This window comes from Scyliorhinus torazame, chromosome 22 (assembly GCF_047496885.1).
Source record: "Scyliorhinus torazame isolate Kashiwa2021f chromosome 22, sScyTor2.1, whole genome shotgun sequence".
Lineage (NCBI taxonomy): Eukaryota > Metazoa > Chordata > Chondrichthyes > Carcharhiniformes > Scyliorhinidae > Scyliorhinus > Scyliorhinus torazame.
The window spans coordinates 9888745-9913058 of NC_092728.1; the positions used below are offsets into that span (position 1 = coordinate 9888745).

Here is a 24314-nt window from a genome sequence, read left to right on the forward strand (position 1 = left end):
GCGGGGGAGGAGAGCGGCGCGGGGAAGGCGGAGAGAGAGCGCGCGGAGAGAGAGCGCGCGGGGGAGAGAGAGAGCGCGCGGGGGGAAGGCGGAGAGAGAGCGCGCGGGGGAAGGCGGAGAGAGAGCGCGCGGGGAAGGCGGAGAGAGAGCGCGCGGGGGAGGCGGAGAGAGAGCGCGCGGGGGGAGGCGGAGAGAGAGCGCGCGGGGGGAGGCGGAGAGAGAGCGCGCGGGGGGAGGCGGAGAGAGAGCGCGCGGGGGAGGCGGAGAGAGCGCGCGCGGGGGGAGGCGGAGAGAGCGCGCGCCGGGGGAGGCGGAGAGCGCGCGGGGGAGGCGGAGAGCGCGCGGGGAGGCGGAGAGCGCGCGGGGGAGGCGGAGAGCGCGCGGGGGAGGCGGAGAGCGCGCGGGGGAGGCGGAGAGCGCGCGGGGGAGGCGGAGAGCGCGCGGGGGAGGCGGAGAGCGCGCGGGGGAGGCGGAGAGCGCGCGGGGGAGGCGGAGAGCGCGCGGGGGAGGCGGAGAGCGCGCGGGGGAGGCGGAGAGCGCGCGGGGGAGGCGGAGAGCGCGCGGGGGGAGGCGGAGAGCGCGCGTGCGCGCGGGGGAGGCGGAGAGCGCGCGTGCGCGCGGGGGAGGCGGAGAGCGCGCGTGCGCGCGGGGGAGGCGGAGAGCGCGCGTGCGCGCGGGGGAGGCGGAGAGCGCGCGCGCGCGGGGGAGGCGGAGAGCGCGCGCGCGCGCGGGGGAGGCGGAGGAGCGCGCGCGCGCGCGGGGGAGGCGGAGAGCGCGCGCGCGCGCGGGGGAGGCGGAGAGCGCGCGCGCAGCGCGGGGGAGTGCGGAGAGCGCGCGCGCTGCGCGGGGGAGGCGGAGAGCGCGCGCGCGCGCGGGGGAAGGCGGAGAGCGCGCGCGAGCGCGCGGGGGAAGGCGGAGAGAGCGCGCGGGGGAAGGCGGGAGAGCAGCGCGGACGCGGGGGAGGCGGAGAGCGCGCGCGGGGGAGGCGGAGAGCGCGCGCGCGGGGGAGGCGGAGAGCGCGCGCGGGGGAAGGCGGAGAGCGCGCGCGGGGAAGGCGGAGAGCGCGCGCGGGGAAGGCGGGAGAGCGCGCGCGGGGAAGGCGGAGAGCGCGCGCGGGGAAGGCGGGAGGGAGCGCGCGCGGGGAAGGCGGGGGAGAGCGCGCGCGGGGAAGGCGGAGAGCGCGCGCGGGGAAGGCGGAGAGCGCGCGCGGGGAAGGCGGACGAGCGCGCGCGGGGGAAGGCGGAGAGCGCGCGCGGGGGAAGGCGGAGAGCGCGCGCGGGGAAGGCGGAGAGCGCGCAGCGGGGAAGGCGGAGAGCGCGCGCGGGGAAGGCGGAGAGCGCGCGCGGGGAAGGCGGAGAAGCGCGCGCGGGGAAGGCGGAGAGCGCGCGCGGGGAAGGCGGAGAGCGCGCGCGGGGGAAGGCGGAGAGCGCGCGCGGGGAAGGCGGGAGAGCGCGCGCGGGGGAGGCGGAGAGCGCGCGCGCGCGCGGGGGAGGCGGAGAGAGCGCGCGCGGGGAGGCGGAGAGAGCGCGCGCGGGGAGGCGGAGAGAGCGCGCGCGGGGGAGGCGGAGAGAGCGCGCGCGGGGGAGGCGGAGAGAGCGCGCGCGGGGGAGGCGGAGAGAGAGCGAGGGAGGCAGAGAGAGAGCGAGGGAGGCAGAGAGAGAGCGAGGGAGGCAGAGAGAGAGCGAGGGAGGCAGAGAGAGAGCGAGGGAGGCAGACAGAGAGGGGGACAGACAGCGAGGGGGACAGACAGAGAGGGGGACAGACAGAGAGGGGGACAGACAGAGAGGGGGACAGACAGAGAGGGGGACAGACAGAGAGGGGGACAGACAGAGAGGGGGACAGACAGAGAGGGGGACAGACAGAGAGGGGGACAGACAGAGAGGGGGACAGACAGAGAGAGAGAGAGAGAGACAGAGAGAGAGAGAGAGACAGAGAGAGACAGAGACACAGAGAGAGAGAGAGACACAGAGAGAGAGAGAGAGTCACACAGAGAGAGAGAGACACACAGAGAGAGAGAGACCCACAGAGAGAGAGAGACCCACAGAGAGAGAGAGACCCACAGAGAGAGAGAGACACACAGAGAGAGAGACACACACAGAGAGAGAGAGACACACACAGAGAGAGAGAGACACACACAGAGAGAGAGAGACACACACAGAGAGAGAGAGACACAAAGAGAGAGAGAGACACACACAGAGAGAGAGAGAGACAGAGAGAGAGAGACAGACAGACAGACAGCACCAATGAACAAAACAGAGACAAATTGCTAAGAGTAATTCTGATAAAGAGTGAGCAGCGAGAAGCTGAATCTGGAGAAATTCTGACACTGTCACAGAAGCTGAAAATATCTCATACCTGTGATTGGTTTGAAACAAAAGGATTCCAACACAGTCAGAGGGAGCACCAGCTCCACCGATTTCAAATATACCCGCGGTTATACTTACCTCCAATTAACAAATCAAAAGGCATCAACTAAACTGGGGACTGACTCATTCAGGAATCTCCATCTGAGTCGCCAAGGAACCCCTTCCCGTTCACTCCCACTGTACACAATCCCAATGGACCCAAACCCCTTCCCGTTCACTCCCACTGTACACAATCCCAATGGACCCAAACCCTTTCCCGTTCACTCCCACTGTCCACAATCCCAATGGACCCAAACCCCTTCCCGTTCACTCCCACTGTGCATAATCCCAATGGACCCAAACCCCTTCCCCTTCACTCCCACTGTCCACAATCCCAATGGACCCAAACCCCTTCCCGTTCACTCCCACTGTACACACCCCAATGGACCCAAACCCCTTCCCATTCACTCCCACTGTACACACCCCAATGGACCCAAACCCCTTCCCGTTCACTCCCACTGTACACAATCCCAATGGACCCAAACCCCTTCCCATTCACTCCCACTGTGCACAATCCCAATGGAGCCAAAACCCTTCCCATTCACTCCCACTGTGCACAATCCCAATGGACCCAAACCCCTTCCCGTTCACTCCCACTGACCACAATCCCAATGGACCCAAACCCCTTCCTGTTCACTCCCACTGTACACAATCCCAATGGACCCAAACCCCTTCCCGTTCACTCCCACTGACCACAATCCCAATGGACCCAAATCCCTTCCCATTCACTCCCACTGTGCACATTCCCAATGGACCCAAACCCCTTTCCGTTCACACCCACTGTACACAATCCCAATGGACCCAAACCCCTTCCCATTCACTCCCACTGTGCACAATCCCAATGGACCCAAACCCCTTCCCGTTCACACCCACTGTACACAATCCCAATGGCCCCAAACCCCTTCCCATTCACTCCCACTGTCCACAATCCCAATGGACCCAAACCCCTTCCCGTTCACTCCCACTGTCCACAATCCCAATGGATCCAAACCCCTTCCCATTCACTCCTACTGTACACAATCCCAATGGATCCAAACCCCTTCCCGTTCACTCCCACTGTACACAATCCCAATGGACCCAAACCCCTTCCCTCCCACTGTACACAATTCCAATGGACCCAAACCCCTTCCCGTTCAGTCCCACTGTACACAATCCCAATGGACCCAAACCCCTTCCCTCCCACTGTACACAATCCCAATGGACCCAAACCCCTTCCCATTCACTCCCACTGTGCACAATCCCAATGGACCCAAACCCCTTCCAGTTCACTCCCACTGTGCACAATCCCAATGGACCCAAACTCTTCCCGTTCACTCCCACTGTCCACAATCCCAATGGACCCAAACTCTTCCCGTTCACTCCCACTGTCCACAATCCCAATGGACCCAAACCCCTTCCCGTTCACTCCCACTGTCCACAATCCCAATGGACCCAAACCCCTTCCCGTTTACTCCCACTGTACACACCCCAATGGACCCAAACCCCTTCCCGTTCACTCCCACTGTACACAATCCCAATGGACCCAAACCCCTTCCCGTTCACTCCCACTGTGCACAATCCCAATGGACCCAAACCCCTTCCCATTCACTCCCACTGTGCACAATCCCAATGGGCCCAAACCCCTTCCCATTCACTCCCACTGTACACAATCCCAATGGACCCAAACCCCTTCCCGTTCACTCCCACTGTGCACAATCCCAATGGACCCAAACCCCTTCCCATTCACTCCCACTGTGCACAATCCCAATGGGCCCAAACCCCTTACCATTCACTCCCACTGTACACAATCCCAATGGACCCAAACCCCTTCCCGTTCACTCCCTCTGTGCAGAACCCCAATGGACACAAACCCCTTCCTGTTCACTCCCACTGTCCACAATCCCAATGGACCCCAAACCCCTTCCCGTTCACTCCCACTGTCCACAATCCCAATGGACCCAAACCCCTTCCCATTCACTCCCACTGTGCACAATCCCAATGGACCCAAACCCCTTCCCTCCCACTGTCCACAATCCCAATGGACCCAAACCCCTTCCCATTCACTCCCACTGTACACAATCCCAATGGACCCAAACCCCTTCCCGTTCACTCCCACTGTCCACAATCCCAATGGTCCCAAACCCCTTCCCGTTCACTCCCACTTTGCACAATCCCAATGGACCCAAACCCCTTCCCGTTCACACCCACTGTACACAATCCCAATGGACCCAAACCCCTTCCCGTTCACTCCCACTTTGCACAATCCCAATGGACCCAAACCCCTTCCCATTCACTCCCACTGTCCACAATCCCAATGGACCCAAACCCCTTCCCGTTCACTCCCACTGTCCACAATCCCAATGGACCCAATCCCCTTCCCATTCACTCCCACTGTCCACAATCCAATGGACCCAAACCCCTTCCGTTCACTCCCACTGTACACAATCCCAATGGAGCCAAACCCCTTCCCGTTCACTCCCACTGTGCACAATCCCAATGGACCCAAACCCCTTCCCGTTCACTCCCACTGTACACAATCCCAATGGACCCAATCCCCTTCCCGTTCACTCCCACTGGGCACAATCCCAATGGACCCAAACCCCTTCCCATTTGTGTGGGATTCTACTGTCTGCAATCATCCCTATTGCTAACAAACAGAATCAGTGATCTGAATTCTATTGGACAGACTATGGTGACTGAAGGCTAGAAACATTCCAGCTGGGAAACTGGGAGTTGGGAGGTGCAGACCCACCTGATCTCGGAGTGTCTGCAGCGCCGCTTCCTGCTCGTTCTGTACTTTCTGCATCTGTTCCTTCAGCTCGATCAGGCTCTGGACAGAGAGAGAGAGAGAGAGAGAGAGACAGACATGGAGCAAGTGGGAGCAGACAACCCATCACACGGAAACTTCACAGCAAACGGGCAGAGGGGGGGGGGGGAGGCTGCCCACCCCAGACAGGATGGCACCCGGGCCAGAGGGCGGGCAGGACCCAGGGTACGCGAGGACGCGCGGGACCGAGAGCGTCCTGGTGTCAGAGAGCGAACAAGACAAATTCAAGGGGAGTGTTATTCTGAACAGACTCTTTTCCTGCGGAACACTGGGAGCTTGTACCTGATTGGCCGTTTGTGCCTCTTGTTGAAGGCGCTGGTTTCGAACGTTGATCGATTTCATCTCCTCTTCCTTTCTCTGCTGAATCTCCTCAATCTTTGTCCTGGAGCGAGAGGGAGAGGGTGAGAGAAACACAGCGAAAGGGAGAGCGACACAGCGAGAGGGAGAGAGAGAGAGACACAGCGAGAGAGAGACACAGCGAGAGAGAGACGGGGGAAGAGAGAGAGAGAGAGACGGGGGAAGAGAGAGAGAGAGAGAGACGGGGGAGAGAGAGAGAGAGAGACGGGGGAAGAGAGAGAGAGAGACGGGGGAAGAGAGGGAGAGAGAGAGACACAGCGAGAGAGAGACGGGGGAAGAGAGAGAGAGAGAGAGACGGGGGAAAGAGAGAGAGAGAGAGAGAGAGACGGGGGAAGAGAGAGAGAGAGAGAGAGACGGGGGAAGAGAGAGAGAGAGACGGGGGAAGAGAGAGAGAGAGAGACGGGGGAAGAGAGAGAGAGAGACGGGGGAAGAGAGAGAGAGAGACGGGGGAAGAGAGAGAGAGAGACGGGGGAAGAGAGAGAGAGAGAGACGGGGGAAGAAAGAGAGAGAGACGGGGGAAGAGAGAGAGAGAGAGACGGGGGAAGAGAGAGAGAGAGACGGGGGAAGAGAGAGAGAGAGAGAGACGGGGAAGAGAGAGAGAGAGAGAGACGGGGGAAGAGAGAGAGAGAGAGAGAGACGGGGGAAGAGAGAGAGAGAGACGGGGGAAGAGAGAGAGAGACGGGGGAAGAGAGAGAGAGAGACGGGGGGAAGAGAGAGAGAGAGAGAGAGACGGGGGAAGAGAGAGAGAGAGACGGGGGAAGAGAGAGAGAGAGAGAGACGGGGGAAGAGAGAGAGACGGGGGAAGAGAGAGAGACGGGGGAAGAGAGAGAGAGAGAGAGAGACGGGGGAAGAGAGAGAGAGAGACGGGGGAAGAGAGAGAGAGAGAGACGGGGGAAGAGAGAGAGAGAGACGGGGGAAGAGAGAGAGAGAGACGGGGGAAGAGAGAGAGAGAGACGGGGGAAGAGAGAGAGAGACGGGGGGGAGAGAGAGAGAGACGGGGGGAGAGAGAGAGAGACGGGGGAAGAGAGAGAGAGAGACGGGGGGAAGAGAGAGAGAGAGACGGGGGAAGAGAGAGAGAGAGAGAGACGGGGGAAGAGAGAGAGACGGGGGAAGAGAGAGAGACGGGGGAAGAGAGAGAGAGAGAGAGAGAGACGGGGGGGAGAGAGAGAGAGAGAGACGGGGGGGAGAGAGAGAGAGACGGGGGGGGGAGAGAGAGAGAGACGGGGGGGGGAGAGAGAGAGAGACGGGGGGGGAGAGAGAGAGAGACGGGGGGGGAGAGAGAGAGAGACGGGGGGGAGAGAGAGAGAGACGGGGGGGAGAGAGAGAGAGACGGGGGGGGAGAGAGAGAGAGACGGGGGGAGAGAGAGAGAGACGGGGGGAGAGAGAGAGAGACGGGGGGGGAGAGAGAGAGAGACGGGGGGGAGAGAGAGAGAGACGGGGGGGAGAGAGAGAGAGACGGGGGGGAGAGAGAGAGAGACGGGGGGGAGAGAGAGAGAGAGACGGGGGGGAGAGAGAGAGAGACGGGGGGGAGAGAGAGAGAGACGGGGGGGAGAGAGAGAGAGACGGGGGGGGAGAGAGAGAGAGACGGGGGAGAGAGAGAGAGACGGGGGGGAGAGAGAGAGAGACGGGGGGGAGAGAGAGAGAGACGGGGGGGGAGAGAGAGAGAGACGGGGGGGAGAGAGAGAGAGAGACGGGGGGAGAGAGAGAGAGACGGGGGGAGAGAGAGAGAGACGGGGGGGAGAGAGAGAGAGACGGGGGGGAGAGAGAGAGAGACGGGGGGGAGAGAGAGAGAGACGGGGGGAGAGAGAGAGAGACGGGGGGGGAGAGAGAGAGAGACGGGGGGAGCGAGAGAGAGACGGGGGAAGAGAGAGAGAGACGGGGGAAGAGAGAGAGAGACGGGGGGAGAGAGAGAGAGACGGGGGGGAGAGAGAGAGAGACGGGGGGGAGAGAGAGAGAGACGGGGGGGAGGAGAGAGAGAGATGGGGGGGAGAGAGAGAGAGACGGGGGGAGAGAGAGAGAGACGGGGGGGAGAGAGAGAGAGACGGGGGGGAGAGAGAGAGAGACGGGGGGGAAGAGAGAGAGAGACAGGGGGGAGAGAGAGAGAGACGGGGGAAGAGAGAGAGAGAGACGGGGGAAGAGAGAGAGAGAGAGACGGGGGAAGAGAGAGAGAGAGACGGGGGAAGAGAGAGAGAGAGACGGGGGAAAGAGAGAGAGAGACGGGGGAAAGAGAGAGAGAGACGGGGGAAAGAGAGAGAGAGACGGGGGAAAGAGAGAGAGAGACGGGGGAAAGAGAGAGAGAGACGGGGGAAAGAGAGAGAGAGACGGGGGAAAGAGAGAGAGAGAGACGGGGGAAAGAGAGAGAGAGACGGGGGAAAGAGAGAGAGAGACGGGGGAAAGAGAGAGAGAGACGGGGGAAAGAGAGAGAGAGACGGGGGAAAGAGAGAGAGAGACGGGGGAAAGAGAGAGAGAGACGGGGGAAAGAGAGAGAGAGACGGGGGAAAGAGAGAGAGAGACGGGGGAAGAGAGAGAGAGAGACGGGGGAAGAGAGAGAGAGAGACGGGGGGAAGAGAGAGAGAGAGACGGGGGAAGAGAGAGAGAGAGACGGGGGAAGAGAGAGAGAGACGGGGGAAGAGAGAGAGAGAGACGGGGGAAGAGAGAGAGAGAGACGGGGGAAGAGAGAGAGAGAGACGGGGGAAGAGAGAGAGAGACGGGGGAAGAGAGAGAGAGAGACGGGGGAAAGAGAGAGAGAGAGACGGGGGAAGAGAGAGAGAGACGGGGAAGAGAGAGAGAGACGGGGGAAAGAGAGAGCACCCACAGCACCCAGCCCCACCCGTTTCCCCGGCGGTCAGCGGCTTTGTGCCTACCTGCTGTCGTTGTAGAGTGCCTCCTTCTCAGACTGCAGGTGCAGAAAGCTAGCCGGAGGGGGAGAGAGTGAGACAAGTTAACGTGTTGGCAGTGGTACTGACTGCCGAGAGCAGGCGGAAGAGAGGAGCACAGGAACATAGTCCCTTCGTCAGGGACAGGAGGCCATTCAGTCCCTCCAGACACAGCTGCCATTCATTCTGATCCATGCGTGCGGGACCTCAAACGTGCTAAACCGCCAGATCCGATATCTTACAGCACAGCACAACCTCAATCACGCACTCAGCATACCGCACTTCGTCAGAGATGGAGCATCAGAACATCTACACTCCCTCCACACTGTCCCCATCAAACACTCCCAGGACAGGTACAGCACGGGGTTAGATACAGAGTAAAGCTCCCTCTACACTGTCCCCATCAAACTCTCCCAGGACAGGTACAGCACAGGGTTAGATACAGAGTAAAGCTCCCTCTACACTGTCCCCATCAAACAACTCCCAGGACAGGTACAGCACGGGGTTAGATACAGAGTAAAGCTCCCTCTACACTGTCCCCATCAAACACTCCAGGACAGGTACAGCACGGGGTTAGATACAGAGTAAAGCTCCCTCCACACTGTCCCCATCAAACACTCCCACGATAGGTACAGCACGGGTTTAGATACAGAGTAAAGCTCCCTCTACACTGTCCCCATCAAACACTCCCAGGACAGGTACAGCACGGGGTTAGATACAGAGTAAAGCTCCCTCTGCACTGTCCCCATCAAACACTCCCAGGACAGGTACAGCACGGGGTTAGATACAGAATAAAGCTCCCTCTACACTGTCTCCATCAAACACTCCCAGGACAGGTACAGCACGGGGTTAGATACAGAGTAAAGCTCCCTCTACACTGTCCCCATCAAACACTCCAGGACAGGTACAGCACGGGGTTAGATACAGAGTAAAGCTCCCTCTGCACTGTCCCCATCAAACACTCCCAGGACAGGTACAGCACGGGGTTAGATACAGAATAAAGCTCCCTCTACACTGTCCCCATCAAACACTCCCAGGACAGGTACAGCACGGGGTTAATTACAGAGGAAAGCTCCCTCTACACCTTCCCCATCAAATACTCCCAGGACAGGTACAGCACGGGGTGAGATACAGAGTAAAGCTCCCTCTACACCTTCCACATCAAACACTCCCAGTACAGGTACAGCACGGGGTTAGATACAGAGTAAAGCTCACTCTACACTGTCCCCATCAAACACTCCCAGGTCAGGTACAGCACGGGGTTAGATACAGAGTAAAGCTCCCTCTACACTGTCCCCATCAAACACTCCCAGGACAGGTACAGCACGGGGTTAATTACAGAGGAAAGCTCCCTCTACACCTTCCCCATCAAATACTCCCAGGACAGGTACAGCACGGGGTGAGATACAGGGTAAAGCTCCCTCTACACCTTCCACATCAAACACTCCCAGGACAAGTACAGCACAGGGTTAGATACAGGAGTAAAGCCCCCTCTACATTGTCCCCATCAAACACTCCCAGGACACGTACAGCATGGGGTTAGATACAGAGTGAAGCTCCCTCTACACTGCCCCCATCAAACACTCCCAGGACAGGTACAGCACGGGGTTAGATACAGAGTGAAGCTCCCTCTACACTGCCCCCATCAAACACTCGCAGGACAGGTACAGCACGGGGTTAGATACAGAGTGAAGCTCCCTCTACACTGCCCCCATCAAACACTCCCAGGACAGGTACAGCACGGGGTTAGATACAGAGTAAAGCTCCCTCTACACTGTCCCCATCAAACACTCCCAGGACAGGTACAGCACGGGGTTTGATACAGAGTAAAGCTCCCTCTACACTGTCCCCATCAAACACCTCCCAGGACAGGTACAGCACGGGGTTAGATACAGAGTAAAGCTCCCTCTACACTGTCCCCATCAAACACTCCCAGGACAGGTACAGCACGGGGTTAGATACAGAATAAAGCTCCCTCTACACTGTCCCCATCAAACACTCCCAGGACAGGTACAGTACGGGGTTAGATACAGAGTAAAGCTCCCTCTACACTGTCCCCATCAAACACTCCCAGGACAGGTACAGCACGGGGTTAGATACAGAGTAAAGCTCCCTCTACACTGTCCCCATCAAACACTCCCAGGACAGGTACAGTACGGGGTTAGATACAGAGTAAAGCTCCCTCTACACTGTCCCCATCAAACACTCCCAGGACAGGTACAGCACGGGGTTCGATACAGAATAAAGCTCCCTCTACACTGTCCCCATCAAACACTCCCAGGACAGGTACAGTACGGGGTTAGATACAGAGTAAAGCTCCCTCTACACTGTCCCCATCAAACACTCCCAGGACAGGTACAGCACGGGGTTAGATACAGAGTAAAGCTCCCTCTACACTGTCCCCATCAAACACTCCCAGGACAGGTACAGTACGGGGTTAGATACAGAGTAAAGCTCCCTCTACACAGTCCCCATCAAACACTCCCAGGACAGGTACAGCACAGGGTTAGATACAGAGTGAAGCTCCCTCTACACAGTCCCCATCAAACACTCCCAGGACAGGGACAGCACGGGGTTAGATACAGAGTGAAGCTCCCTCTCCCAGGACAGCTCAGCCCCGATAGGCCAATGGTTTGGACTCACCTCTCTTGTTTCCTCTTCAGTTTCTCGGAGAGCTGTGGAGGATGTCAGACATGTCAGTATTGGGGAGGAGGGCAGCCGAACCTTCCGTTTTACAGCGGTGCCATCATACGCCACCCACCCCCACCCCCCATTCCCACCTGACGCACTGCAGCCCGAGAATTACAGGCTCCCTGCAGTGCAGCAGGAGGCCATTTGGCCTCTCGAGTCTGAGCCGACTCTTCGAATGTGCATTCTACCCAAATCCACTCGCCCCACCTTCTCCCTCTAACCCGATAACACATCTTTGGACTGTGAGAGGAAACCGGAGCACCCGGAGGAAACCCACGCAGACACGGGGAGAACGTGCAGACTCCGCACAGACAGTGACGCAGCCGGGAATCGAACCTGGAACCCTGGCACTCTCCGCCCTGCTGCCCCATGTTTCACAGGTGAGACAACAACAGGAAATGGAAGGGTGACAGGGGTAGGGAGGTGGTAGAGGCAGAGACAGTGAACGGACAGGCCAGCACTATTCTCGGACCGTTCGTCCACACCCTTCCCGATGGGAGGCCCACATCAACGATGGGTGATATCTGCACCTGACAGCGCCAACACACAGGGCAGGAGACCTGCGTGCACGCGGGGGGTTTGATGGCGAGAGGACGCACGGTAAGCGGACTCTCCGTACCTTACTGATCTCCTCCTGCAGCTTGTTCACTTCAATCTGCTTCGCATCCTGTTAAAACGGGAACAAGGATTAAAAAAAAGGAAAGAATTTTATAAGCGGGAGGGCCGATCATCGGCTCTCCTCAGGCCGGAGGGTAACACACTCACCCTCGCACACCTCTCCTCAGGCCGGAGGGTAACACACTCGCCCTCGCACACCTCTCCTCAGGCAGGGCGGTGACACACTCACCCTCGCACACCTCTCCTCAGGCAGGGCGGTGACACACTCACCCGCGCACACCTCTCCTCAGGCAGGGGGGTAACACACACCCTCGCACACCTCTCCTCAGATGGGGCGGTGACACACTTCACCCTCGCACACCTCTCCTCAGGCATGGCGGTGACACACTCACTCTCGCACACCTCTCCTCAGATGGGGCGGTGACACACTTCACCCTCGCACACCTCTCCTCAGGCATGGCGGTGACACACTCACCCTCGCACACCTCTCCTCAGGCAGGGCGGTGACACACTCACCCTCGCACACCTCTCCTCAGGCAGGGCGGTGACACACTCGCCCTCGCACACCTCTCCTCAGGCAGGGGGGTGACACACTCACCCTCGCACACCTCTCCTCAGGCAGGGCGGTGACACACTCACCCTCGCACACCTCTCCTCAGGCAGGGCAATAACGCACTCACCCTCGCACACCTCTCCTCAGGCCGGGCGGTGACACACTCACCCTCGCACACCTCTCCTCAGGCCGGGCAGTGACACACTCACCCTCGCCCACACTAAGTCCACAAGACATAGAAGCAGAATTAGTCCACTCGACCCATCGAGTCTGCTCCGCCATTCAATCATGGCTGATATTTTCTCATCCCCATTCTCCTGCCTTCTCCCCATAACCCCTGATCACTGTAGGCCTGAAGCCACTAAACTTTCGCAAATTTCTACTTCTGAATTTTGTCTCTGCTTTGCTCACGGTCTTTAGGCTGTACTGAATTTTAAAGTTTAACTGTGCTTTGATGGAAGACAAATAAACGGCCAACAGTAATGTGGACATGGGCGTGTTTCACGGTCAAGACCTCGTTTCTCACCTGGTATTTTATCCACACCAATTTCCCTTTTCGAGCTAAAAAATAAGTTGTCTTTAGTTCAGCAGAATGAAAGAGCACTCCCTGCTATTTCCGTCCTTCCCATTTCTTTTATCTTCATTTCTTTCAGTGCGTGGAAGGATAAATAAGGTGATACCCTTCAAGCCAAGCGGGGAAGTCGCGGACAGGCAGCCCGCTTACTGCAACACGGTGTTCTCGAGCTTTGTAGCTGGGAAGGGAAGGGAGGACTCGAGACTTTTCGGTGCCTGTCCAGGCTGGGGGAAGTCGGTTCGATTGGCCAGCTGCGTGGGCCGGCCAGGCACAGGGTTCTGCCTGGCAACAGTCGGCGATTGGCTCCCGCCGGGTGTTTCTCTTTTGGAAGACCTGTCAGGAGCCCCTCGATCCTCGAAGGAAGAGGAGCCGTGTTCTCTCCCTGTCTCTGCTGCCTGGTTCGACCATTACAAACTGAAGGCTTAACCTGGAGGAAGAAACTAACGGAAAGACACCCATCTGAATCCTTTAATTTTACGGTGTTTAAATTTCACAAACCTGACGACTCAACTCAACCCAAAGCCACGGGCGTTAATATTAAATCTAATTTCACCCGCGTTGCGACCTCAGGTCACATGGGGGCTGGAATTGAACCCGCACCAGCACAGGGGGTCGTGGGGAGAAGTCTCTTTTGTTACGGCTTTCGACGACCCTTGAACTACAAGCCAGGACAATGGACAGCCTTGCACGTCGGGCGGTCAACTCTCGTGCGGAATCAAGAGACGGGATTTTGGCCGATGGACGTAAATGAGTAAACGGCTTGAATTTAGAATTTTTCATAGAATCGCTACAGTGCAGAAGGAGACCATTCGGCCCATCATCAAGTCTGCACCGACTCACTGAGAAATCACCCAAATAGGCCCACTCCCCTGGCGCACCACCTAACCTGCACATCTTTGGACTGTGGGAGGAAACCGGAGCACCCGGAGGAAACCCACGCAGACACGGGGAGAACGTGCAGACTCCACACAGCCAGTGACCCAAGCCGGGAATGGAACCTGCGTCCTTGGCGCTGTGAGGCAGCAGTGCGAACCACTGTGTCACAGTGCCAATGATGCAGCAGTGCGAACCACTGTGTCACTGTAACCACCTGATTTGGCCAAGTCCCGATTTAAAATGGCGAACGGCAAAGGCTGATGGGAAATTCAGCCAACACAGGCAGAAACCAGCAGGTGCAGGTTTACTGTGTATTAGACTCTGCAAAAGCCCAGACAGCATCGATACAAGCAGCCATCTGCATAATAATGTAGCGGCTATCTACATACTGATGAGCGATCCCCGGGAACAATAGCAACATTTGGGACACACAAAACTAAGCCAGACTCTTCGGCGCCAGCAGGAGCCAACACAAAAGAGGTTAACGGACACCTCAAGACCGCCCATCGATCAGGGAACCGCTCCAGTATTGGAGAAATCGAACCAAGCGATTGGAACGAAGTCCAATCACCTGGAACCAGGTACAGGGTCTGCCCCGAAAGGCGGGAAGCCCCTGGGGACTATAAAGTTAAGGCCCCAAGTTCAACTCGCTCTCTTCTTCCTGGCCCGGGTCACCCAGCAACGGGAACCAACCTTGACCGTGACCGGTGCAGTGATCGCCGAAAGACCGTAAGTCTGAATTCAACGCTCGCTGCGAGATAGGTGCTCCTAGCTACCAATCCGTACCAACTTCGAATCCCGCAGACTCAGAACCCGAACGCAAGGCCATTTGTTCCCCTGACCTGGTGGGCCAGTCCGAAGTTAAGTATAGGCCTGTTAGTTGTAGAAGTAGCTTAAACGTAGAATTTATGCATGAGTAGCGATTACTGCGTGTAATAAATGTGCTTTAATTTGAATCTTACTAATCGGTGTATTGGATTATTGATCATTACTCGGACTTGAACCTCGTGGCGGTATCATAAAGATACCTGGCGACTCGAGAGCAAAGGTAATAAAACAGAGCAATTGAACCAACAGAAAAGTTAGCAACATCACCCCCTCACAGTGCCCGTGGGGACAAATTGACAAGGGCTCAGGTTTGTCAGACTCTGGGAGGCAGATATCCGGATTTCAGGATTCGTTGCTGCAGCCGGAGTGGACTGGTCAACCACGGGAGGCTGAGGACCACTGACCAGACAGCAGCCCCCCCCCCCACCACTGTGCGAGGCGATTCAGAGACTTGGCGACGTGTGGGACAAGTAGAACGTTCACCAATCTGACGAGCTGCCGTAAACAGATCGATATTGGAAAGCCGGACAAAGGCGTTAAAATGGCCGAAACCACAGCCGGCTGCGACCCAAACAACAGGAACTTCCTGGCATTCAGAGTAGCTGCCACCTTGTTATCTCTGAAGAGGCACGAACGACCCAGTGAGCTGCAGAAACCAAAGGCCAATTACATTCCTGAGGCTAGTCTTCACCAATGGAGACCAGTCTGCTGGGACAAAGGACCCTGAAACCCTATCCATCAAGGGGTGCGAATCACATGGCATCCCCCCCCTGCCCCCCACACACACAAGCTGGTGGAAACTGTAATATTGACGTGTACAGCGGCAAAGGTTAGATTGGAATCTCCTGTCCAGCAAGCATCAGCTCAGCACCAGAGTCCTAGCCAGGTGTAACCTCCTCATCTACACTGTTCCAACAGGAACTGCAGAACCTCGGCACCAGTGCCGACAAACCTCATTTAATTTCCACATTCCATCAGGGAAGCCACGTGTACTGGAAAAGTGGATTATCACATTCCATCAGGGAAGCCACGTGTACTGGAAAAGTGGATTATCCAGCATCGGTTTTCAACCTGCTGACCTCTCTTGAAGGAATACGGCATTGTTTTGATTCTGGACGCTTGTGCGAAACAACAATTCCTCATTTTCTCCCTGGAACCTTCGCTTTTATTTATCCCTCTTGTTACTGGACAAATGCAAAGTGTGGGGTGGGAGGCAACGCTGCAAACCCTAGTCTTGAGCGTGCGTTAAACAAATTAACCCTCTGAGTTTACCCCATTTGCTGTGGAGTTCTGAATAGAAGCTGGAGTACAGCAAAATGGAGAGGGGGCGGGGGTTTAAATAAAGAATCAAAAACACCTCTCTCTTCATGGACGGGTGGGGAGGTGTTTAAATCAGCCCCTCTCGTGCACTTGTGCTATAGCACGTGTTGCACAGGAGATCTTGTCACACAGTGGGGTAGTGCCCCTGCCTCCGAGCCAGAAGCTCCGGGTTACAATCCCCACTCTAAGACTTGACGGCCAAGAGGTGCATTCGCCAAGCGGCCAAACGGTGTTGGGTGTCGACCTGCTGAATCCTTCCAATGCAGGTCAGTGGCGGTGGGGCGTAGAGAGGGAGGGAGGGGGGGGGGGGGGAAAGAGTGGGAGACACACGGGCGAGCAAGGCCGAGAGGAGACTTGCTAGAGGTGTTCAAGATCCTGAGGGCTATGGACAGAGTAGACAGTGAGAAACTGTTCCCACTCAAGCAAGCACCAAGATCGAGAGGGCACAAATTCAAAACAACGTGCCGAAGGATAGGAGGAACCAATAGCTCTCGAAAGAGCCCTCAGGAGTGAAAGGAGGAAACACTTCTACACGCAAGAAGGGGGGGGGCTCGGAAAAGGGGGGCTGGTGAAGTCAGTTAGCTCGGAGACATGTCCATGTGATCTGGCTGCCATGGGGAGAGAAGCCCGAAAGGTAAATTACTGGAGCAGGACCGAGGGCCAGGGCCCGGGGTAGTGTACCATTTTCAGGGGGGGGGGCAGTGTACCATTTTCAGGGGGGGGCAGTGTACCATTTTCAGGGGGGGGCAGTGTACCATTTTCAGGGGGGGGCAGTGTACCATTTTCAGGGGGGGGCAGTGTACCATTTTCAGGGGGGGGCAGTGTACCATTTTCAGGGGGGGGCAGTGTACCATTTTCAGGGGGGGGCAGTGTACCATTTTCAGGGGGGGGCAGTGTACCATTTTCAGGGGGGGCAGTGTACCATTTTCAGGGGGGGGCAGTGTACCATTTTCAGGGGGGCAGTGTACCATTTTCAGGGGGGCAGTGTACCATTTTCAGGGGGGCAGTGTACCATTTTCAGGGGGGCAGTGTACCATTTTCAGGGGGGCAGTGTACCATTTTCAGGGGGGCAGTGTACCATTTTCAGGGGGGCAGTGTACCATTTTCAGGGGGGCAGTGTACCATTTTCAGGGGGGCAGTGTACCATTTTCAGGGGGGCAGTGTACCATTTTCAGGGGGGCAGTGTACCATTTTCAGGGGGGCAGTGTACCATTTTCAGGGGGGCAGTGTACCATTTTCAGGGGGGCAGTGTACCATTTTCAGGGGGGCAGTGTACCATTTTCAGGGGGGCAGTGTACCATTTTCAGGGGGGCAGTGTACCATTTTCAGGGGGGCAGTGTACCATTTTCAGGGGGGCAGTGTACCATTTTCAGGGGGGCAGTGTACCATTTTCAGGGGGGCAGTGTACCATTTTCAGGGGGGCAGTGTACCATTTTCAGGGGGGCAGTGTACCATTTTCAGGGGGGCAGTGTACCATTTTCAGGGGGGCAGTGTACCATTTTCAGGGGGGCAGTGTACCATTTTCAGGGGGGCAGTGTACCATTTTCAGGGGGGCAGTGTACCATTTTCAGGGGGGCAGTGTACCATTTTCAGGGGGGCAGTGTACCATTTTCAGGGGGGCAGTGTACCATTTTCAGGGGGGCAGTGTACCATTTTCAGGGGGGCAGTGTACCATTTTCAGGGGGGCAGTGTACCATTTTCAGGGGGGCAGTGTACCATTTTCAGGGGGGCAGTGTACCATTTTCAGGGGGGCAGTGTACCATTTTCAGGGGGGCAGTGTACCATTTTCAGGGGGGCAGTGTACCATTTTCAGGGGGGCAGTGTACCATTTTCAGGGGGGCAGTGTACCATTTTCAGGGGGGCAGTGTACCATTTTCAGGGGGGCAGTGTACCATTTTCAGGGGGGCAGTGTACCATTTTCAGGGGGGCAGTGTACCATTTTCAGGGGGGCAGTGTACCATTTTCAGGGGGGCAGTGTACCATTTTCAGGGGGGCAGTGTACCATTTTCAGGGGGGCAGTGTACCATTTTCAGGGGGGCAGTGTACCATTTTCAGGGGGGCAGTGTACCATTTTCAGGGGGGCAGTGTACCATTTTCAGGGGGGCAGTGTACCATTTTCAGGGGGGCAGTGTACCATTTTCAGGGGGGCAGTGTACCATTTTCAGGGGGGCAGTGTACCATTTTCAGGGGGGCAGTGTACCATTTTCAGGGGGGCAGTGTACCATTTTCAGGGGGGCAGTGTACCATTTTCAGGGGGGCAGTGTACCATTTTCAGGGGGGCAGTGTACCATTTTCAGGAGGTCAGTGCCAAGGGAGCACAACCTGGTTGGAGGAGCTGTCTTTCGGACACTATCCCAGGGGCCCCGTCTGCCCTCAAAGGCGGGTGTAAAAGATCCCACGGACATGATTGGCAGAAAGGCAGGTTGGTGGTTGGGGGGGGACGACAATTCTCCCAAATGTCCGTGGGCCAATATTTATCCCTCAACTGACATCACTAAAACCAGATGACCTGGGGTGTTTTCGGGAACTTGCTATGCGCAAATTACCAGCTGCATTTCCTCGATTACAACACGGAGCCCAAATTCTAACATGTGCTAAAGAGGCCAAAAGGCGCTAGAGAAATACAGCATCTCTTTGCATTATCACCGTCCTCTCTCTCTCTCACCTCCAGTGCTTCAATCTGCTCCTTCAACAATCTCTTCTCCTCGCGTTCCATCTCCCACTTCAGCTCCATGTCTAGAGGTTTTAGGAAAACACGGGTTTTAATCAGAGCAACGCCCCTCCCGACACCCCGCCCCCAGACCCCCAGACACCCCCCCCCCCCCAGCACTTACCGTTACATTCCTTCAATCTCTGTTCCAGTTTGCTGCACTTGGACTCGACCTAGGAGAGGAACAGGTGAGGACGCTGGATTAGAACTGGATAGTCCAAAAATGTGCAGGTTAGGTGGATTGGCCATGACAAATTGTCCTTCGTGTCCAAAATTGTTGGGTGGGGTTAGTGGGTTATGGGGATAGGGTGGAGGTGTTGACCTTGGGTACGGTGCTCTTTCCAAGAGCCGGTGCAGACTCGATGGGCCGAATGGCCTCCTTCTGCACTGTAAATTCTATGATAATCTATGACATCACACAGCAGGAGCTCAAGGACACACAATCCTCGTCCAGCGTTCCCATAACTGGAACATGTCAAACACTCCCAGGACAGGTACAGCACGGGGTTAGATACAGACTAAAGCTCCCTCTACACTGTCCCCGTCAAACACTCGCAGGACAGGGACAGCACGGGGTTAGATACAGAGTAAAGCTTCCTCGACGCTGTCCCCATCAAACACTCCCAGGACAGGTACAGCACGGGGTTAGATACAGAGTAAAGCTCCCTCCACACTGTCCCCATCAAACACTCCCAGGACAGGTACAGCACGGGGTTAGATACAGAGTAAAGCTCCCTCTACACTGTCCCCATCAAACACTCCCGGGACAGGTACAGCACGGGGTTAGATACAGAGTAAAGCTTCCTCGACACTGTCCCCATCAAACACTCCCAGGACAGGTACAGCACGGGGTTAGATACAGAGTAAAGCTCCCTCCACACTGTCCCCATCAAACACTCCCAGGACAGGTACAGCACGGGGTTAGATACAGAGTAAAGCTCCCTCTACACTGTCCTCATCAAACACTCCCAGGTCAGGTACAGCACGGGATTAGATACAGAGTAAAGCTTCCTCTACAGTGTCCCCATCAAACACTCCCAGGACAGGGACAGCACGGGGTTAGATACAGAGTAAAGCTCCCTCTACACTGTCCTCATCAAACACTCCCAGGACAGGTACAGCACGGGGTTAGGTATAGAGTAAAGCTCCCTCTACACTGTCCCCATCAAACACTCCCAGAACAGGTACAGCACGGGGTTAGATACAGAGTAAAGCTCCCTCTACACTGTCCCCATCAAACACTCCCAGGACAGGTACAGCACGGGGTTAGATACAGAGTAAAGCTCCCTCTACACTGTCCCAATCAAACACTCCCAGGACAGGTACAGCACAGGGTTAGATACAGAGTAAAGCTCCCTCCACACTGTCCCCATCAAACACTCCCAGGACAGGTACAGCACGGGGTTAGATACAGAGTAAAGCTCCCTCTACACTGTCCCAATCAAACACTCCCAGGACAGGTACAGCACGGGGTTAGATACAGAGTAAAGCTCCCTCCACACTGTCCCATCAAACACTCCCAGGGCAGGTACAGCACGGGGTTAGTTACAGAGTAAAGCTCCCTCTACACTGTCCCCATCAAACACTCACAGGACAGGTACAGCACGGGGTTAGATACAGAGTAAAGCTCACTTTAAATCTCTATGTTTGACCTTTCTCATTCTCTTACCTGTTCCAATTTGTCCAGTATGTATTTGATTGGTTCCTGCGCCTCTTTCTCAGTGCCCTCCTCATCCGCCGGCTGTTTCTCTTTGTCAGGCATCTGCCCGTCTGTTATGTCCACTTCTTGCACATTGGTTTCCTTTTGCTCGCTCTGGCGCAGGGCGTTTATCTCTTGCTCATAGCGTTGCTGCAAGACTGAGAGTAAATTACACATGTCAGGCTTATCACCCACTGACACCCAACTGACTCCATGTTTCCAATGCAGGCCATCGAATAGCATTATCACACACTCCCAGCACAGGAAGAAGTCCGACAACACCAGGTTAAAGTCCAACAGGTTTGTTTCAAACACTAGCTTTCGGAGCGCTGCTCCTTCCTCTACACTGTCCCCATCAAACACTCCCAGGACAGGTACAGCACGGGGTTAGATACAGAGTAAAGCTCCCTCTACACTGTCCCCATCAAACACTCCCAGGACAGGTACAGCACGGGGTTAGATACAGAGTAAAGCTCCCTCTACACTGTCCCCATCAAACACTCCCAGGACAGGTACAGCACGGGGTTAGATACAGAGTAAAGCTCCCTCTACACTGTCCCCATCAAACACTCCCAGGACAGGTACAGCACGGGGTTAGATACAGAGTAAAGTTCCCTCTACACTGTCCCCATCAAACACCCCCAGGACAGGTACAGCACGGGGTTAGATACAGAGTAAAGCTCCCTCTATACTGTCTCCATCAAACACTCCCAGGACAGGTACAGCACGGGGTTAGATACAGAGTAAAGCTCCCTCTACACTGTCCCCATCAAACACTCCCAGGACAGGTACAGCACGGGGTTAGATACAGAGTAAAGCTCCTTCTACACTGTCCCCATCAAACACTCCCAGGACAGGTACAGCACGGGGTTAGATACAGAGTAAAGCTCCCTCTACACTGTCCCCATCAAACACTCCCAGGACAGGTACAGCACGGGGTTAGATACAGAGTAAAGCTCTCCCTACAATGTCCCCATCAAACACTCCCAGGACAGGTACAGTAATGGGTTAGATACAGAGTAAAGCTCCCTCTACACTGTCCCCATCAAACACTCCCAGGACAGGTACAGCACGGGGTTAGATACAGACTAAAGCTCCCTCTACACTGTCCCCATCAAACACCCCCAGGACAGGTACAGCACGGGGTTAGATACAGAGTAAAGCTCCCTCTACACTGTCCCCATCAAACACTCCCAGGACAGGTACAGCACGGGGTTAGATACAGAGTAAAGCTCCTTCTACACTGTCCCCATCAAACACTCCCAGGACAGGTACAGCACGGGGTTAGATACAGAGTAAAGCTCCCCCTACACTGTCCCCATCAAACACTCCCAGGACAGGTACAGTAATGGGTTAGATACAGAGTAAAGCTCCCTCTACACTGTCCCCATCAAACACTCCCAGGACAGGTACAGCACGGGGTTAGATACAGAGTAAAGCTCCCTGTACACTGTCCCCATCAAACACTCCCAGGACAGGTACAGCACGGGGTTAGATACAGAGTAAAGCTCCCTCTACACTGTCCCCATCAAACACTCCCAGGACAGGTACAGCACGGGGTTAGATACAGAGTAAAGCTCCCTCTACACTGTCCCAATCAAACACCCCCAGGACAGGTACAGCACGGGGTTAGATACAGAGTAAAGCTCTCCCTACAATGTCCCCATCAAACACTCCCAGGACAGGTACAGTAATGGGTTAGATACAGAGTAAAGCTCCCTCTACACTGTCCCCATCAAACACTCCCAGGACAGGTACAGCACGGGGTTAGATACAGACTAAAGCTCGCTCTACACTGTCCCCATCAAACACCCCCAGGACAGGTACAGCACGGGGTTAGATACAGAGTAAAGCTCCCTCTACACTGTCCCCATCAAACACTCCCAGGACAGGTACAGCACGGGGTTAGATACAGAGTAAAGCTCCTTCTACACTGTCCCCATCAAACACTCCCAGGACAGGTACAGCACGGGGTTAGATACAGAGTAAAGCTCCCCCTACACTGTCCCCATCAAACACTCCCAGGACAGGTACAGTAATGGGTTAGATACAGAGTACACTGTCCCCATCAAACACTCCCAGGACAGGTACAGCACGGGGTTAGATACAGAGTAAAGCTCCCTCTACACTGTCCCCATCAAACACTCCCAGGACAGGTACAGCCGGGGTGAGGTACAGAGTAAAGCTCCCTCTACACTGTCCCCATCAAACACTCCCAGGACAGGTACAGCACGGGGTTAGATACAGAGTAAAGCTCCCTCTACACTGTTCCCATCAAACACTCCCAGGACAGGTACAGCACGGGGTTAGATACAGAGTAAAGCTCCCTCTACACTGTCCCCATCAAACACTCCCAGGACAGGTACAGCACGGGGTTAGATACAGGGTAAAGCTCCCTCTACACTGTCCCCATCAAACACTCCCAGGACAGGTACAGCACGGGGCTAGATAGAGAGTAAAGCTCCCTCTACACTATCCCCATCAAACACTCCCAGGACAGGTACAGCACGGGGTTAGATAAAGAGTAAAGCTCCCTCTACACTGTCCCCACCAAACACTCCCAGGACAGGTACAGCACGGGGTTAGATACAGAGTAAAGCTCCCTCTACACTGTCCTCTTCAAACACTCCCAGGACAGGTACAGCACAGGGTTAGATACAGAGTAAAGCTCCCTCTACACTGTCCCCATCAAACACTCCCAGGACAGGTACAGCACGGGGTTAGATACAGAGTAAAGCTCCCTCTACACTGTCCCCATCGAACACTCCCAGGACAGGTACAGCACGGGGTTAGATACAGAGTAAAGCTCCCTCTACACTGTCCCCATCGAACACTCCCAGGACAGGTACAGCACGGGGTTAGATACAGAGTAAAGCTCCCTCTACACTGTCCCCATCAAACACTCCCAGGACAGGTACAGCACGGGGTTAGATACAGAGTAAAGCTCCCTCTACACTGTCCCCATCAAACACTCCCAGGACAGGTACAGCACGGGGTTAGATACAGAGTAAAGCTCCCTCTACACTGTCCCCATCAAACACTCCCAGGACAGGTACAGCACAGAGTTAGGTACAGAGTAAAGCTCCCTCTACACTGTCCCCATCAAACACTCCCAGGACAGGCACAGCACGGGGTTAGATACAGAGTAAAGCTCCCTGTACACTGTCCCCATCAAACACTCCCAGGACAGGTACAGCACGGGGTTAGATAAAGAGTAAAGCTCCCTCTACACTGTCCCCACCAAACACTCCCAGGACAGGTACAGCACGGGGTTAGATACAGAGTAAAGCTCCCTCTACACTGTCCCCATCAAACACTCCCAGGACAGGTACAGCACGGGGTTAGGTACAGAGTAAAGCTCCCTCTACACCGTCCCCACCAAACAATCCCAGGACAGGTACAGCACGGGGTTAGATACAGAGTAAAGCTCCCTCTACACTGTCCCCATCAAACACTCCCAGGACAGGTACAGCACGGGGTTAGATACAGAGTAAAGCTCCCTCTACACTGTCCCCATCAAACACTCCCAGCACAGGTACAGCACGGGGTTAGATACAGAGTAAAACTCCCTCTACACTGTCCCCATCAAACACTCCCAGGACAGGTACAGCACGGGGTTAGATACAGAGTAAAGCTCCCTCTACACAGTCCCCATCAAACACTCCCAGGACAGGTACAGCACGGGGTTAGATACAGAGTAAAGCTCCCTCTACACTGTCCCCATCAAACATTCCCAGGACAGGTACAGCACGGGGTTAGATACAGAGTAAAGCTCCCTCTACACTGTGCCCATCAAACACTCCCAGGACAGGTACAGCACGGGGTTAGATAGAGAGTAAAGCTCCCTCTACACTGTCCCCATCAAACACTCCCAGGACAGGTACAGCACGGGGTTAGATACAGAGTAAAGCTCCCTCTACACTGTCCCCATCAAACATTCCCAGGACAGGTACAGCACGGCGTTAGATACAGAGTAAAGCTCCCTCTCCACTGTCCCCATC

At 56.0% G+C, this 24314-nt stretch overlaps 1 protein-coding gene across 1 annotated transcript in view; it reads right to left on the minus strand.

The window, feature by feature from the left end:
- gripap1 (GRIP1 associated protein 1) overlaps positions 1-24314 on the minus strand; it is an 88969-nt gene that overhangs the window by 47581 nt on the left and 17074 nt on the right. Inside the window, 8 exon segments of the mRNA XM_072488996.1 lie at positions 5041-5214; positions 5494-5593; positions 8433-8480; positions 11088-11119; positions 11755-11802; positions 18570-18640; positions 18739-18787; positions 20284-20471. Of these exon segments, the coding sequence (XP_072345097.1) occupies positions 5041-5214; positions 5494-5593; positions 8433-8480; positions 11088-11119; positions 11755-11802; positions 18570-18640; positions 18739-18787; positions 20284-20471 (710 nt within the window).